Consider the following 18,479-nt stretch of genomic DNA (forward strand, 5'->3'; position numbering starts at 1 on the left):
TTTATGTTTCATACAAAACTAAAGTATGTATACATTCTTGGTCTGTTGGTGTAGATAGGTAACAGAAGTTCTGCCTTCCCATGAAGGGTAGTGAAATGCTAAGAAAGACAATCTAATAATCTATGATCAGTCTTATGAAACGAAAGAGATGCTTGGTCTAGGCATAGCATAGTAGACAGTAGAATCCTGGGTTCAGGGCTCAGTCAATCAGGCATTGTCCTGATAATATAAGAGCAAGACAGGCAAAGACTGGAAAGAAGCCTTTCTCTCCCATAGTTGCCTAAAAGGTTCTTCTAAGGAAATGAGGCAGTGTTTACAGGCCAGGATACTAGGTAATGGTATCACAGTTCATCAATAGCATCATAATTCATATTCACTGAGATATTCAGGACTAAGTTCCATTTCTCGTTACATGGAGTTCAGTCACCAGTTTCACCTTTTCTTCACACCTCAACACATATGGCTAATGCTAGCACAAACACTGCTGGTGTAAATGATATAAAAAGTTTATCCAAGAAGTATGGGATTAATTAGTCCCTAGTAAAGTTTTCTGTAGTACAGAAAATCCAGGAAAATCACCTATTGTAAGAGTTTTCCAGGAATTACCAGCTGAAAGTATCTACCCAATTTTGACATGACACTTAGAAGTATAAAAGACAGTACCCAGAAACAACATAAATTTGAATTCCTAACAGTTAGTGGCCATCAGCTCATTGTCTACAGGTAGAAGAATTGAAGTAATATTAATAATTTGATGGAAGTTTCAAGATTCAAAAACTATTGATATTAAGTGGCTCTTATAGCATGAATGCTCAGGATCCAGCTGCCTTTTTTTTAATTAAGAGATTTATAATTTTTGCTTTCCTAATGATATATAAAATGTGTGAACATCAGAATTATTTTATATATAATTACTACTTTGAAATGTGTTGATATCTCACATAGCTTATTAGAAATGTTCATCAAAAAATGAATCCACTGTGACGTTCTCTCCACCTATAAATATATTCTGTGGAGTTATGTTATTACATCAAAGAGCAACTGAGCATGTCTTTCAGCCCATATATTGAAATGATGCATTCACAAATTTTGTTTAAAACATAAAACATTTTTATAAAAAGTTTTCAAAGTTGAGATAACTAATAAAATTTTAAGGCAACAATACTACAAAGGAAATGAAAATGGAAAAACTCTGCAGGTTGGTCAGTCTAGGTCCTTATTACCCTGATTATTCTATTTACTGACTAAATAATATCAATGAAAACTTTTAAATAACATCTATGTACTTGTGGTGTCATGGAAGCCTTTCATATCACATAAAGGGTCAGTTTGTGCAGACCTTAAACTTTTTGTGATACATATCCCACCCACAAAATAAGAAGCAACTTAACATTTGATGATGTTTTCAGTATCCCAGTGTGTGGTTTATTATATTTTTAGATATTGATAATGCAGGGACAAGATTAAGCTACTCTTGAGCCCATTTTTATTTTTTAATTGAGAGTCAACTTAGGCTCCTTCTATGTTCTGTGAAGAAAGGAAGTTTCTCTTATGTTAAAAATTGCTTTTTATATTTTATTGTTACTCTTGTTTCTGTTCTGCACTCTTTTCTGAACTATGTGGTGGAATGTAGGGCCTCTGCCTTCATATTCCTCACAGCAGAGAGAAAGAACTTTGATAGATTTTACTTTCTAAAGTGTCTCCTGCTCTCTCGTACCCGCATGTAACCTGCACAGGGAAGCCCATGCGTGCTGTGGACAGTGATTTCATGTTCTAATACAAATCGAACAGTCTCAAATACACAGCAAGAACAAATACATCTTTTTTTTTTTTTTTTAACTGGCACTCAGTGATTTGCCACTGGGTACAGGAAAGCGAAATAGCTACTACCCTGTTAGGGTAAACAGCTGGTAGAATATTTGATTCTGAGCAGTTTTCTCCATGAATTACATTCTTGATGCACTTAAAAATTATGTGACAGACCGTATATAAACTCTTCTTCATAAGGGTAAAATATGGCTGCTGCTAAGTCGCTTCAGTCATGTCAGACTGTGCAACCCCATAGACAGCAGCCCACCAGGCTCCCCCGTCCCTGGGATTCTCCAGGCAAGAATACTGGAGTGGGTTGCCATTTCCTTCTCCAATGCATGAAAGTGAAAAGTCAAAGTGAAGTCACTCAGTCGTGTCCGACTCTTCGAGACCCCATGCACTGCAGCCCACGAGGCTCCTCCGTCCATGGGATTTTCCAGGCAAGAGTACTGGAGTGGGGTGCCAGACGCCAAGTAATTTTCTAGCCTAATGATGAATAATTTGTGGACGGGGTTAGTTTTTAGCAATAAAGATTCCTTTTCTTTTTTCTTGGTTGGAACAATTACTCAGGAAAAGAAAAATGTAAAGAGTAACAACCTAAGTACTTAAAAAAACTTGAGACAGTGACCTAGTGGATGAAAATGTGGTTTCATGAAAGTGAAAGGGATCTTTAGCAATAAAGATTCCTTTTCTTTTTTCTTGATTTCTGGAACAATTACTCAGGAAAAGAAAAATGTAAAGAGTAACAACCTAAGTACTTAAAAAACTTGAGATAATAACGTAGTGGATGCAAATGTGGTTTCATGAAAATAATGGCATCTTTCTAGTAAATGGTGTGGGGCTGGGGGATATTTCAGAATTTGTGTGGATTTTTTTTCTTTTTGGTTCTAGAGTTTCACCCATTGATGAGTCTGCTGACAATTAGCATATTATATATACATATATAGTAAAAGTTCTTATACTAATTTACATAGTTCAAAGAAATTTTTTATTTCTAGTAAAAAAATTGTATGGTGATAACAGAGGTACAACTTAGCCTCTGTCAGAAATGCCATGTTGTCTACAGTAAGGTCTAAAGAAAAGAAAATTTAAAGGTCTTTTGGATATCACATGTCACTATAAAATTGAGTTTCAAAGAATAATCTTTCTTTTTTTAAATTAATTTATTTATATTAATTGGAGCCTAATCATTTTACAATATTGTGGTGGGTTTTGCCATAGTCTTTCTTAAAAATGATTGGTTTTTATATGTTTTCTCATGTAAAGCCTGCAGCTTAGTGTATCTTTTTCTGGATGAGTTCCGCCAATTTGTGTAATAGAGAATTTTTCATCTTTCCTTTGAACTTTAAAGTCAGGCACTCTTTCTCTCTCTGGTTAGGTACATCCGCTCTGAGAGGTCCATAATTCTAATTAACTTCTGCCTGTCTATCATCTCATCCAACATCCTCATCCTGGTTGGACAAACTCAGACACATAATAAGGTATGGTTGGTGATGATTTTGATTCTCTTTCTGTGTTTATGTTGTGACCTAAAGTTGCTTATTGATAATCTAAATGTTTTTTCTTAATAAAATGGGGAATTTCTGACAAAATTATTTTTAAAAGTAAAAATATCTTGTTCTGAATAAAAGTATTATGTATTCCAGTGTAGAAATACATGCTTTTGACTTAATTTCTTGGGGATTGAGAGGCTATTTATAATAGTAGAAATATGTGTTTATTAAACATTATATCAAAGCTCTATGAGTTCAAAACTTTAAAACATCAAAAGCACGAATTTTTAATTCATTATCCTAATTGTAATAAGATTTCCTGTGTTTTGGCCTAATTGATTAACATTTTGATTCCTAAATTCAAATGTAAATTGCTAACAAGTGTAACATAGCTCTCGAAAATCCACTAAAAAGCTTTTTTAGACAATAATCGAAGAGAACATTAGGTGAAAATGACTCTACATGTTATGCCCTTCAAAAAAATTTAACCAAAAAGTACTTTTACACTTAAACAGTATTGTAGTTCTTTAACTGAATAATCATTTTCAGCAGAATGTAAAAATGTATGACTTGAGTTAAATAACTGTGTGTTTTGAGGAATGATTGTCAGTCTTTTTACAATATGACTTTGAAATACATTCCAAGAAACCACTAATAGAAATCTTAAATTAAATGGCCATAATCTCAAAGAAATTATGTTGAAAAATGCTTTGATAATATTCGTCAATTTGGGCCTGTTCTTAATTTTTTTCAAATACTAAGGTCAATAATTGAATTTTTTCCCTATACCCTGTTATTCTTGGAACATCCAATATACTTTTCAATTGGTTCTTTTAATATATTAGGTATTTGTAGGACAGATATCAACATCAGAAAATTATAGATAGTTTTATTATTTTACTAAACTTGCACTCCTCAGAATCTGATTCCCACCCAAAGGATCTGATTTTGGGTCTTGAGAGTCCTGGAAAACTACTTAGATGATTCTGATGAAGATTTGTTTTGACCTGTATTCTGTCTGGGCTGCAGGAAGACTGGAAGACAATGAAGGGTCAGACAAACAAAACAGGGAACAGCAGTAAGCGTCCAGAAAGGGGCCCTGCAGAAGTAAAAGGCGCATCCACCTTTCATGTATCTGAGTGCCTAGGGTTTGTTCCCCCTGCCCCATTTCTTTCCTTTGATGAGATAAGAAAATGCAAAGTTTATTAAAATATATTTCAGGTCTCCCTTCTGACTGTTAAACATAAGTTTGCAAAGAAAGGCACTGGAAAAGGAAAGTCAGACAGAAAGGCCAGAGTGAGGAAGGTGCAGTTGAAACTGAGAGGAGAAAGAAGTGTGAGTCCCAGCCAAGGGGACGCTGGGCGCCACAGGGCAGTGGGGTGGGCTCAAACTAGCTGGGAAGGAAAGGAGAGAGGGGCAGTGAGGGGGAAGGGTGCGGGTGTAGCGTGGGAGACACCCGCCCCCCAGGGGCCTGGAAGTCAAGTAGGGTGAAAGTCCTCAGTCGTGCCCGACTCTGCGAGTCCATGGAATTCTCCAGGCCAGAATGCTGGAGTGGGTAGCCTTTCCCTTTTCCAGGGGATCCTCCCAACCCAGGGATTGAACCCAGGTCTCCCACATTCCGGGCGGATTCTTTACCAGCTGAGCCACCAGGGAAGCCCAAGAATACTGAGCAGGCAATCATCGCCCACATCACCCCTGTTCTTACTGTTCCCTGAGCAGGATCTTAGAAGAACTCCTATACTTGTTCTCACCTGGTCATAATTCTTTTAACTCTTCATCTTTGAACCTCCCTGCAAAAGGAGAGTTTCCCTCTGAAGCAGAAGTCACCTACTGGATCTGGGCACCAGAAAAAGTTGAGCTAGAATTAGCTTTAGCTGGTGGTTGAAGTTGGTTTTTTTTCCCCACCAGAGCCTCCCTTTCTGTCATGTTTTATCCTCCAAACACTCTTATTTCCCAACATCATGGTCTTCCTTAGGAAATATGCTGTAAAAACTGTTTTATACTATGTGCCAAAGTTTTTACAAGTTCTGAGCCAAATGGTTTGACTAGTAGAATTTCCCACGAGGTGTTCTACATGTTGTAATGGCTATTGTCTATGTCTTTTGGATCATTGCTGTACAATACAAAGACAATGTTGGCCACACATGCCTGCTACCTATCTGATAGTGATATGTTAGTGGCCACTTTAAAATAAGTAAAAATAAATAAGCCAAATCAATTTTAATAATGTGTTTAACTCAGTATATCCAAAAGATGACCATTTTAACATATAAGTAACATTTTTAGATGTTAATACAATATTTTAAAACATTTTTTAATGAAGTGTTCAGAATCTGATTTGTATTTTATACTTATAGTACATCTCAGTTTGAACCCGGTGAATTTCAAGTGCTCAGTGGCTACATGTCAAGTGAGTGCTATGTTGGATAGGTCTAAATCATAGTAATACTTAGAAACTAGAGTAGTCTTGAGAAATTCCATTCTACTTGCCCATTTGGGCTTTTCCAATTTCTCAATGTCCTGTTTTTTGGTTTTTAGTTAGAATGTCTTTTGGATATCTGTGATTATTATAACATCAAAGGCAAAATAAGACAAGTCTAATTTTACTTTTCATTTCTGATTATGCAGCATGACTGACATTGGGCTTGGTTTAAAAAAAAAAAGTCAGCATAGTTTTGTTTTTGCAGAATAGGTTCTATGTGGTTTTGGGATCCTGGTGGTTCTGTTCCAGACAGACTGTGCTGATTTCTGCTCCTACAGTTGTGTATGCTTGTGGGGAGGAGCGGGTGGTAAGTGGTGGTGATGATGAAGAAAATGAAAAATTATGGGGTTTTTTCTCATGCTATGTTAATTTTGCTTTATTAAGTCTGAGTAAATGATCTTCTTAGCTTAGGATAATCCACTATGGAGTGACTTTGAAAGAAAAATGTAACCCACTAGGATTTTATTCGTAATCACTCTCAACAAAATCAGGTTTCCAGGGGAAATAATTGTATATTTGATTATGATACACGTGCTGAATTCAATTTAATCGACCTCACTTTATTTTTTATGTGAAATAGCAGTTTGTGAAAAGCTATACCTGCTTCACTGTTATGAGATCAATGATTAAAAAAAAAGAAAACTTGCAAAATGAAATATCTGTATGAATTTATGATCTGTATAAACTTCAAAAGAATATTTTTAAAAAGTAATATATGATCAGTGAGTACAGTGTATTTTTTAGGTTGTGTGTAGGATCCCATCACTGCCCTGGGCATTTTGTAATTGATCAAATTCCTATCTTTTATTTCCCTGATAAGTTCTGACTAATGCTTTACCATTCCATACTTGGAAACATCTGAGAGGATTTCTTGATGAACAGGTTCTTTGGTATTGCCTCTGAGAGGTATCATGGGTAGTTTGTGTTGAAACTGGTATTTGATGCTGAGGTCCAGAATAGTTTTGAAGTGTCAGACTGTGATTTTTCTCTAAATTGCTTTCCGAATTATAATTGATTCAATTATCTCACTACTGAGTATCTCTGCCTTCTTTTGAGTTGGGATAGAAACAAGCTGAAATGATCCATTGTTTAAAATATGATGTATTCAAATCTTTGAACTATAGATTCAATTGCTGGCAGCAGAGAGAGGAATCAAATGCAATTTCTTATATCTCTTCTTAAAATGCAGTGATAAAATGTAATTATAACTGACTTCGTTGTATTTCAGGTTATCTCATAAAATGTCACTGCCCTTTGATTTCTTTGTGCATTTTAAATTTCAACCAGGATGTTCTTTTATCACTCAAATGTTGTTTATTTTTAGAATTTACTTTGTACTTTAAAGTATGCAAATGTTTTCTGTTGAGCCATGTAGATTATTTTGGACCTAGTATTTTGGAAACATATTTTCAGAGAATAGTTTTTTTATCACAAAAATGTATACCTATCTTTTTCTAGAACACTTTGAGATGATTTATCATATTAACCATTTCATAGCATTCTTTTCAGAGAAGGCAGTGGCACCCCACTCCAGTACTTTTGCCTGGAGAATCCCATGAATGGAGGAGCCTGGTAGGCTGCAGTCCATGGGGTCGCTAAGAGTCGGACTCGACTGAGTGACTTCACTTTCACTTTTCACTCTCATGCACTGGAGAAGGAAATGGCAACTGACTCCAGTGTTCTTGCCTGGAGAATCCCAGGGACGGGGGAGCCTGGTGGGCTGCCGTCTATGGGGTCGCACAGAGTCGGACACGACTGAAGTGACTTAGCAGCAGCAGCAACATTCTTTTTACTGATGGAAGCCAAAATTAGCAAAATTGTTATTTTGGTTATATAGTAGTGAACACCCAAGAAGATTCTGAGAGAGCTTCTCCCCACAACCAAAAACTCAGTACCAGGTTATAATGAAAGCAAGCCAAGTCTAATTTCAATCAGATAGTCAGGTATTTATTAGATAAACATTTATTAGCAAATCAAGAGCAAAACCTGTTCTGTAAACATAGTGAAATTGTGGGTCTCTGTCATTTTAGATACTTTGATCACATATTATAAGCACACTCCCTTGAGGTGGACAGAGCAACACTCTAGAAGCAGGCATCTGTGCCTTTAGTCAGCATCTTTCCATCAGGAATCCTCCTAACCCAGTGTCTGGACTCAGTACACCTGGGGATAAAACTATGGGCCTCGTCTCTAAAAGGTACAGGATATAGGCACCAATGGAATCTTCCATTCAGTCCATTTAGATTAAGACGTTTAGCTATAATATCTCATCTGCATATGTCGACTACCTTTATGTTCACCAAAGGGAAGCCACTGATACATCCACCATAATAATTGCCTAGACACTAGTTCATCAGTAAAAATCAATCTTTTGTATTTAGCTCATAATTGAAGTGTTGACTGTGGATAGATCTACCCAAATCAAAAGGTCTTTCAGCTGACTCTGCTAGACTCTGGATTATGACCCTTTCAAATACAAGGTCAGCTGAACACCTTGTTCTGTGCATTCCTAGACAGCTCCTAGAATTAAAGATTAAAATAACAGGCACCAATATAGTATCATACCAAGAACACCAACACGTTATAAAATAAATTACAGACATCCTGAATAGACATCCTTATTCTAAAAAATAATAGTTAAATGTAAGAGAGTGAAGATGCATACTAACTTTAATCCCAGGAGATCTAGGAGACTTAGCAAAAGTTCTCATTGACAGGTCAAGGGAAACTTCACAAATTATTTCAGATATGCAGACACATCTTTATCACTCTTTGGAAGGAATTTCTCTCATAGTTCTTTATGTTTGGGCCACTGAATTACATAATAAGCCGCGTCTTTTAATTCAGTCTTGCGAAAAATACAAAAACTGTGTTGGAGCAGTTTTTAAAAGTCACAAACTGTACACAGTTTTCTTCCTACATTTGGTGCTTACTTCACCTTTATCAATGTTGTCATATTTTTGTTATATAGTTTGTGTAGAGATAATCAGTAAAACTGAGCCAAACTAGAAGGCTGTGATTATTTTAATGGAAGATGTCTTTGAATTGTCAGAATTGTGTTCTTCTAAAATAAAGTCTTGAATTTTAATACTTTCATTGGTTGAAGCGCTCCCTAATTCAGCCATTTCTCCCATGGCCGCCTTTTGCCAGAGACCCACATTCTTCACGCGTTTACTTCCGTGCTTGGCCTCTGAATGTATACGTGTTCAGCTTCTGGGGAGGAATATTGACTGTGTGTTTTCATCCACCAATCTGTCTCTCCTGCTACCCTCTGAAACAGTCTGCCCATCCTTAGGTCAGAGCTCTCCAGGTTTCCCTGGAGACATCCATCTCTTTGGGGTAAAAGTAAAGATCAGGCATTTTAAGCCAGAGGGACCCAAGCACGCTACCTCTCCTGCTTTCTATTTCTGTGATCTTGGGCTCGATACACCTTAGCTTCTTCTCAGTATCTCCCTTATGGTATTTCTGTCAAGGTTACATGACTGTATATATGAGGCACTTTGTAAGACTCCTTAAACAGTTGTTGTGATCATAGTGATGGTGACGATGATGACTCATGGACATACATTGGAGCTTCATATAGCCTTGTGTCAAATTTTCTGTTCACCACTGAATTCCCCCGTTTTGTCTCCACCCCACACTCAAACACATTATATAGAAATGTATGTGTTTTATACAATATAAACTGTATGTGTTTTCTGTCCTCTCCAACCCAGCTACATGTGTTGGAACTCTTGAGAGTTATCTCCTTCTCCCTCACTTGGTAAATCGAATAAACCAGGCCTGGGCCAGGTGTACCCTCACCTATTTCTCAAATCCAGATGTTTGCCTCCATCAGCTACGAATCACTTTCACTAGTCTACTGCTTCCAGCATCATTAACCCCACTCTTTACCTTGTAACACAGGTCATGGAGCTAAAAGTGAAATCTGACTACTCCACTCCCTTGGACAAATATTTGTTATTGTCTCACTTACTACAGAAGTGATTTTCAAACTCTGCTCAGACACAAGAAATGAGTATGTTTTATTTATCTATGAAGGTTTCTAGTCACTGATTTTCTTGCATTAATATATTGGGGCTCAGGAATAAATTGTATTCAGAAATAGCTCTGCAGTTTATCAAACTTGAGAAATGCTAAACATGACCTAGGCTGACCTTTCCATTTTTGCTCTACTTTCTTGACTTTTGTTTTATCACAGTAGCAATACCAATCTACTTATAGTTCATCAGAATCATGGAGGTAGCTTATTTCTTGCTTCCCCCCCTACTTGGAACACTGTTACTCCCCTGCACCCCATCCGATTTCCAAAACATCTTCCTCTGACTCGTACTCATCCTTTGATACTCTTCCTCCTGCGGGAAGTCCTTCACTGTCCTCCACAGTTAGGTTCACCAGCTCTGAGACTCTGTGATTCCTGGTGCAAGACTGCTATCTTGTACTCTATTACCTGTTTACAGCCAGGTTATCCACTTCTTAGGGCAAGGCTGGGTTATATTCATTCTTAAATTCACTGACAACATAGGACCTAAGTACAGCAAATATCTAATAGACCTTTATTGAATGAATGAGTAAATGCATTTATTTGAATTCATCAGTTAGGCTTGTATCTATGGAGCTAATAGCTGTGGTTAGTTTTACGAGGATCAGGGTCCCTGACTCTAGACAGAATCTAGGCCAACATGGTGAACAAGACTATTTTATTAAGGCCTGATTTAAGCTCCAAGTGATTGATGACTTACTTTAAAGGCAATCTGGTTTCTGGGTTTTAGTTAAAGAAACTCTGAAAGCCCACAAATGTGAATATTCTCACTTGAGAAGTCATGTAAAATAATGTTTTCATCCTTCAAAAGAAATGTGCTTTTTCATAATTTCACTCATAGAAGTCACTTCCTGCCAAGAATGTCCCAAATGCCAGTCTATTTTGTCTCAAATTTGTTTGTGATCTCTGTGGCTGAGGTCAAAGCTTCTTATTTAGATTTTTTTAAATCCCATTTATTGACTTGCTATGATGTTTGTAAAAGGATTTGGATGTAGTAAGCTTACATGTGATTCATTTGAGTCCATTTTGAGATATCTTACTCACTCTACCAGGATTCTCCTGGGCTCCTGAAAACCATTAGACCATGGAACTGAAGAGTAGGTTAGTTTCCTGATTTCCTCTGGCTCCTGGCAGTCAGGTTTATTGTATCCTGTTGGTGTGGGGCTCACAGAGTGGAGGCAGTGGGATTAGAGAGTCTCTCTTGACCCACTTCAACCTTCTTATCCCCTGACTCTATGGTTCCAGTTTTGTGTGTTATGAGCCAAGGATCACATTGTCGAAGTCAACTTCAACACAGAGCAAAAGATCAATGTGAAGAATGGGTTTGGAACAAGCACCGGAGATGAAAGAGGAATAATTTGACAATAAGGAGTGACTCAAATGGTTGCAGTATCAGAAAGCAGATTATCTTGAAGGACAAGGAAGCCAGTTTGGACATTCAATTTGTGTTCTTGGGTCAGTCTCCAGAGCTGGACAAAACTCCCCAAGAAATAATCAGGGAGACTTGTGTGCTGGCAGGGCTTTGGAGAGTGTCAAACATACTCCAGCTATTTCTGCTCATTTATTCTTAGGCAGTTGTACAGAAATGTTTTCCAGATAACCTAGAAACTCCTCAGATTGGCCAATCACTGGTGTCTATCCCAGCCATCCCACCTTAGACCTGGCTTTCATGATTTCTAGTTCTAGAATGCTAGAACATTCTTCCTGCTTTGGTCTGCTCACTTAGCCTTTGTTTGTATTAACATATTACTATGCAAAAGTTCCTAAATGTAAAGGAAAAGCAAGCACCCACCCGATTAAGTCTTTCTCCTAACTCTACAGTGGGTCTGTAGGACTCATGAGGTTAACCCCACATTCTGAACATTACACACATTCAGAGCTGCTTCTAGTATGCAAACTGGATTTGTAGGACATAAAAAAGGGCACTCTTTCTGGGCTGATGAGTTATGAAAGCCCTCATGTCTCTCCAGGCTGACATGGCCTCCAGCAGAGCATCTGGCCTCCTACATCTGCTCTCTGGCCCACTCTGCAGGCCCATTTCTGTGCTTCCCGGAGCATCCTAGCCCATGTGCACTGGACCCATCCTTGCCTCTGTGCTTACTCTTCACTTTGCCTGATAAAACTCCTACCACCCTCTGGAAGTTGGTAAATCATCCTTGTGTAGCCCTGCAACACCCCCATAGCATGTGGCGGAAAGTAAGTGAACATATTAGTCACTCAGTCATGCCTATCTCTTTGTGCCCAGCTCCTCTGTCCATAGCGTTCTCCAGGCAAAAATACTGGAGTAGTATCCCTTCTCCAGGGCATCTTCCTGACCTACGGATTGAACCCAGGTCTCCTGCACTGCAGGCATATTCTTTACCTTCTGAGTCACCAGGGAAGCCCTAGCATGTGGTATATACATACCTCTGTATTTAGCACCAACAACATTATTCTATAACTTTCATTTACTGATCGACTTTGCCCACTCACCGTGAGACCACTAGTATTAGTACTTGTTTAAACGTGGTATGGAATCAATAAATGTTGAATGAATGAAGCTGTGGCTCTATCTATGAAATGAGGGGTCACATAACAGCAGTAAAGTCACTTGTACATTGGGGGACTTATTTGGAATAATTTCAGCCTAGATCAGTTTTTATGTTTTTGTTGTTTTATGATGAGAGAAAGAGCTTGAGAAAAAGACTAAAGGCTTGTTCTGAGACCTTTCTTTGATAAGAGATGATTAGTTGAATCATATTTTAAGGACCTTGTGGCTCAACAGTAGGGCATCTGACTCCAGGTGCCCTGGAGTCATCTGTTTTCTGTTCAATTTTTAATTTGTTTTTGATAAATTTGGGTTTTTTGGGTTTTTTTTTTGTTTGTTTTTGGAGGGGGAGACATATCATGGCTGATAATACTGGGTTGTATATTCTTTTGATATACTAGCCTTGCATACATGGAAAATAAATAATTTGGGAGTTCCCTGACATTCTGAATCTCATCTACTTTTTGGTTTAAAGGTCATATGATTTACAATAAGCAATGCCAAGTTCTCCAGTGATTAGAGCATGGCAAGGCAGTAGGAAAGAGATTGTGATTAAGTCTCAAATAATCTTAGAAATGACTTGGTTCCACATTCCTACAGTGTCCTCTCTCCAAAGAGAGCTAAAATATTTTGCAAAATATTGGGGCAGCTTATAGTACTATGGTTTGCTGTCAATGTTTTTTTTTTTTTTTTTTTTTTTGGTGCTTACTTGGAAATTTTTTTTATTTAAGTATGGTTGATATACACCATTAGGAAAGTTTCAAGCATTCAACATACTGATTCACAATTTTTGAAGATTATTCTCCATTTACAGTTATTATAAAATATTGGCTATATTCCCCGTGTGGTATAATGTATCCTTGTAGTTAAGTTTATACATTGCAGTTTGTACCTTCAAGTGCTCTACCCTTTTTTTGCCCCCCGTTCATTCCTTCTCTCTAGTAGTAACCTCTAGTTTGTTTTCTACATCTGTGACTCTGCTTCTATTTTGTTATAGTCATTGGTTTATTTTATTCTTTAGATTCCACATATAAGTGATATCATATAGTATTTGTCTTTCTCTGTGTAACATTTCACTTAGCATAATATGCTAAGTCCATCCATGTTATTGCAAATGGTATTATTTCATTCTTTTTATGGCTTTTTCATTATTTCATTCTTTTGTAATTGTGTGTGTGTAATTATGTGTGTGTGTATAGATATACACACACATATACACATATACATATATATACATATATATATATACACACACACTGCATCTTCCTAGGTTAGTCGTCTATTGACGAGCACTGGGGTTGCTTCCATACCTTGGCTATTAGAAATAGTGCTGCTCTGAACATTGTGGTACTTGTATCTTTTCTCCAGATATGCCCATTGAGTGGAATTGCTGGATCATATGGTAACTCTATTTTTAGTTTTCTGAGGGACCTGTATACTGCTCTGCATAGTGGCTGCAGCAATTTGCATTCCCACCAACCATGTACAAGGATTCCTTTCCTCCCATCCTTGGCAACATTTGTTATTTATGGTTTTTAAATGATGACCGTAAGTCAGATTTTAACTTGATGCTGAGTTATCTAAGAGAGAATTTGAGATGCTGAATGATTTTCCAAGAGTACGACAAAAGGTTAAAGATTGTCTGTTTTTTATCTCCTAGAATCAAACCAGCAGATGAATAACAAGTTTATCCCAATGTATGATTTTTTCACTTTCCCTCTTCTTGGTACATAACGTGAAATGGTCAGAAATTTGTCTAATGTCAACACGAGAACTGTGTTGTATGTTTATGACTGATAATGTTTATGAGAATTCTGAATACATCCCAAAGTACTAAAAAAATGACCCCTTAAAATGAACCATTTTAAATCACATTCTCACAAAAGTGAAAGTCCCTTGAGATAAGATGATAACAAATTTTTCAGTATTCTGTTATGCTAACTCTGTGTCCAAAGAGAACTCCTTTCATAAATAATTCAGAATCTAATTCAAAGGTTTGTAAGTCTGGAAGGTAAAGGGCCATGTGATAAATATTTGGGACTTTGTGAGCCATGTACCCTCCACCACAACTCTTAGCATAGCTGTTGTAGCTCAAAAACTACATCAACATGTGCATTAGGACATGGATGTGGTGGATTCGGCATGAAGTCATCGTTTGCTGATTGTGGGCAATTTGGGTTTTCTAGAAGCATCTACCGTACAAGTGAATGGAAGAACTACAATGTCAGCTGAGGCTAATCCATTTTTAGGCTGATACTTTTATGTAAAAATGACCTTCAGTTCTGAATCTCCACCTGCAGAACTAGAACAGGAGAGTTTTGACAGTTTTTGAAAAGGCTTCTGCAGAGATAAAGGAGGGGAAAGCACTTTGAATTCCTTCTTTGGAGCAATGACTAAACCCAGAGTTTCTTCACATATGGTGACTATTGGTTACCAGTATATACAAAATTAGAATGAAATGTGAATCAAATCACTCTCAACCAACCAGGACCTTTTATGAATTGAAGAAGCTGAAAGCAGCTAACAGTCGCCCGTGCATCAGGCAACAAAGCTAGCTTTTTGTAAAAGAAAGCTTCTTACAGTACAGCAATAAGTAGTAAAGCCCCTTTTAAAGAGTGTCTCTTATCTGACAGTCTTGGGCATAAAGGTAACAGCTGACGCAGGAAGGAGGGATGGCAGAGTCCAGCTAATCCCACTGAATTCAACCATAAATGGCCTTTTTCACCTCCCAGCCTCTGGTCCTCACTCTAGCCTAAAAATTGAATAATTATTATGTATATTAGATCATAAGCATTACTATAGCAAAACTTAGAACTAAAGCACAAGCACTAATGCCTCTTACCAGAAAAACATGAATGCATTTGAAGATTAAACTTCTTTTGTGATGCTAGTTGGCTCATTTAAAATCTTAAGCCTTAAAAAAATGAATTAGGCATATGACTGAGTTGCATTTAGGTCCTAACTATGAAATTTAAGATTTATGACATTCAAAATGCATAAATTAAAATATTTATAGTTATCTAGGCTGCTAGCAAACTAAAAAATTAAAGTTTCAACTATAATGTAAAGAAGAAATCATTAGCTTAAGCAGTAGAACTGTATGATAAAATGATCATTTTAATAACATAATATTAAATTATATGTGAAATTAAATTTCAATTCGCAAATATTCATGATGAGGACCTGGATATATGTTCTATGTCAAACTATAATACACGTAGTTCTTGCATATCTCTATAGATGTGTCTGTGGTAGATGACCCATAGGACTATAAAGAATTTTGAATGAATCTTATCGGTGTCTATTTTACATTCTTATTGTTAATTAAATTCTATTTGTATTTTAAAATGATTTTTCCTAATAGAAAAGAATGACGTATATTACTTTTACAACATCTAAATTGGTTCTGGTTTTCTGCTTTTTTTACTGAAACAGATACTTACTTTTGTTTCTTTTTATTAAAAATAAAAGCATCTGTTTCTCTGTTTAGAAACTTTTATTATGTATTTTCGTAATTTCTGAAAGAAAGCTACAAAATAAATCCTGTATACCAAAGGAAGAGCACCTTTTGTAAGATGAAATTGCTGTGAAACAAATTCCCTCCAATTTAATGGCCCTACAACAAAGAATTATTTGCCATCCTCCCAGTTTCTGAGTAACAAATTTGGGCATGACGTAAGTGGGCCGGCTTTCCCTGATAGCTCAGTTGGTAAAGAATCTGCCTGCGATGCAGGAGACCCAGTTCAATTCCTGGGTCGGGAATATCCCCTGGAGAAGAGACAGGCCACTCCAGTATTCTGGCCTGGAGAATTCCATCGACTGTATAGTCCATGGGGTCCCAAAGAGTCAGACACGACTAAGTGACTTTCACTTTCACTCAGTGGGCCACTGTGCTCAGCCTCTGTCCTGGGGCTGCAGTCAGACATGAGAGCCTCGGTCATCTGGAGGTTGCCTGGCTGGAGGACATGCTGTGAGTTGGCTCGTCCCTGCAGGTGGAGTGGAAGCTTCCTTCATCCTCAGTCTTCAAGCTCTGTCACACACTGGCTCTGTGTCTTTTGTCCAGTTGCTTAACCGTTCTCCACACACCAGCCTCATGATGTTATAAAGTTGTAGATCAGACTGTGACACTTGTCTGCTTTAAATGCTTTGGCTAAGAAGTGACGCTTCTCTTCCAGTACTGACCCAGTGGCCCGCAGGCCACTCACAGGCCTTCACCTCTGTATACGGGGCCTGCCCTTGCTCTCTTGCCGTCTTGGGGCTGGGTCCCTACCCTTCTCTCGGCCTCTCACTCCTGGACCAGCTGAGCGAACCGACAGAGGGCTACAGCTCACATCTAACCTGTTCAGAGACCTTCCCTAGAATGCCACTCCTCGACCCAGAACACTCTCACGTTTTCTTCTCGCTCAGTTATTTTTTTCCTTCACTGTAGTACAGTTGCTCAATGCCCTTTTGAAGGAGCTCATTATTTTTCTTCATCATAATCACTATGACTGGTCATCTTATCTTTCCGTAAGAAGGCAGGGGACATCGTTTACTGTGTAATCAGTGCCAGCATAGCGCCTGCGACACAATAGCAGACACTTCTCGAATGTTCCTCAATGGATGGAAAGGAGGTCTAGCACTCCCTTCTAGAGTTGGGGATGGGACGTTATAGGGATCAAATAAAATGACACCTGAGACAATGTCTGGCAAACAGCGAGCTTTTACTTGAGGTGCAGTGTACATACAGGGGAAGGTACAGTGAATGATGGAATGGGCGTTACTACCGACATGCATCAAGTAAGCAACACCACAGTCAAGACTGGAAACATTCCCCCCACCTGGAACGCTCTCTGCCTGCCTCCAACCACCTCTGCCAGAGGCCGCCATTGGTCTGGTTTCTGTCATCACACCTCAGTTTTGTCTGTTTTGAAAGTTCATGTAAATGGAATCTAAGAATGAGTGCCTTCCATTCAGCCCTTTTCCACTTGTCTCAGTGTCTCTGAGCTGCACGTTGTGTGTGTGAGGAGTTAGTTCTTTTATGTTGCTGAGTGTTATTCCATTGTGTGACTGTACCACGATTTTTTAACCCATTCTCCAATTAAGAGACATTTGGATTATTTCCAGCTTTAGTTTTTTTTTTTTTTTTTTTTTAATAAAGCTGCTTTAAATTTCCTATAAAAGCTTACGGACAGACAAGAATTTTCATTTCTCTTGGTTAAATAGCTAGGAATAGAATTGCTGGGTTAAAAAGAAGTAAAGTATTTTTTTTTTTCAATTTTATTGAAGTATATTTTATTTACAAGGCTGTGTTAATTTCAGGTGTGCAGCAAAGTTAATACATGTATCCATTTTTTCAGATTATTTTCTCATATAGTTTACCACAGAATATTGATAAATTAGAGTTTTCTTTTTTAACAAAACAAAACTGCAGAACAGTTTTTAAAAAGTGTTGTACCGTTTCACACTGCACCAGCAGTCACGATAGTTCGTATTCACCCTTGTGAACATTTAAATTTACATCTTAATAAGTAGTAGCTTATTAAGAGCTTTTAGCTCTTTTTCATGTGCTTTTATGCCATTTTAGAGCCACTTCTGTGAAGTCTCTAAGTATTTTCCTTCCTTTTAAAAATTGGATTGTCTTTTTATTATTGCTTTGTATGGAGAAGGCAATGGCACCCCACTCCAGTACTCTTGCCTGGAAAATCCCATGGATGGAGGAGCCTGGCAGGCTGCAGTCCATGGGGTCGCAAAGAGTCGGACACGACTGCATGACTTCACTTTCACTTTTCACTTTCATGCATTGGAGAAGGAAATGGCAACCCACTCCAGTGTTCTTGCCTGGAGAATCCCAGGGACAGGGGAGCCTAGGGTCCCAAGAGTCGGATATGACTGAGCGACTAACATTTTCACCATCACTTCCTGATGGTTCAGACAGTAAAGAATCTGCCTGCAATGCAGGAGACCTGGGTATATTTTTTCACATATATGATATATATATAGATGCATATTATTTTATCTCAGTCTGTGGCTTGCCTTTGTATTTTACTAATGGCATCTTTTGCTAAGTTAAGTAGCTTTTAATGTTGTAAAGTCTAGTTTATCACATTTTTCTTTCATAGTTATTATTTTGTGAGTATTCTGTAA

The 18,479-nt window shown here is 37.8% G+C and overlaps 1 protein-coding gene across 4 annotated transcripts in view; it reads left to right on the top strand.

Annotated features, from left to right (window-relative positions):
* The window catches only part of ADGRB3 (adhesion G protein-coupled receptor B3), an 894,978-nt gene that overhangs the window by 726,437 nt on the left and 150,062 nt on the right, over positions 1–18,479 (top strand). For all 4 annotated transcript variants that reach the window (XM_070795670.1, XM_070795669.1, XM_070795668.1 and 1 more), the window contains one exon: positions 3,188–3,290. In XM_070795670.1, coding sequence (XP_070651771.1) covers positions 3,188–3,290 — 103 coding nt within the window. The remainder of the gene's footprint in view (positions 1–3,187; positions 3,291–18,479) is intronic.

The sequence above is a fragment of the Bos indicus genome, chromosome 9, assembly GCF_029378745.1.
Source record: "Bos indicus isolate NIAB-ARS_2022 breed Sahiwal x Tharparkar chromosome 9, NIAB-ARS_B.indTharparkar_mat_pri_1.0, whole genome shotgun sequence".
Taxonomy (NCBI): domain Eukaryota; kingdom Metazoa; phylum Chordata; class Mammalia; order Artiodactyla; family Bovidae; genus Bos; species Bos indicus.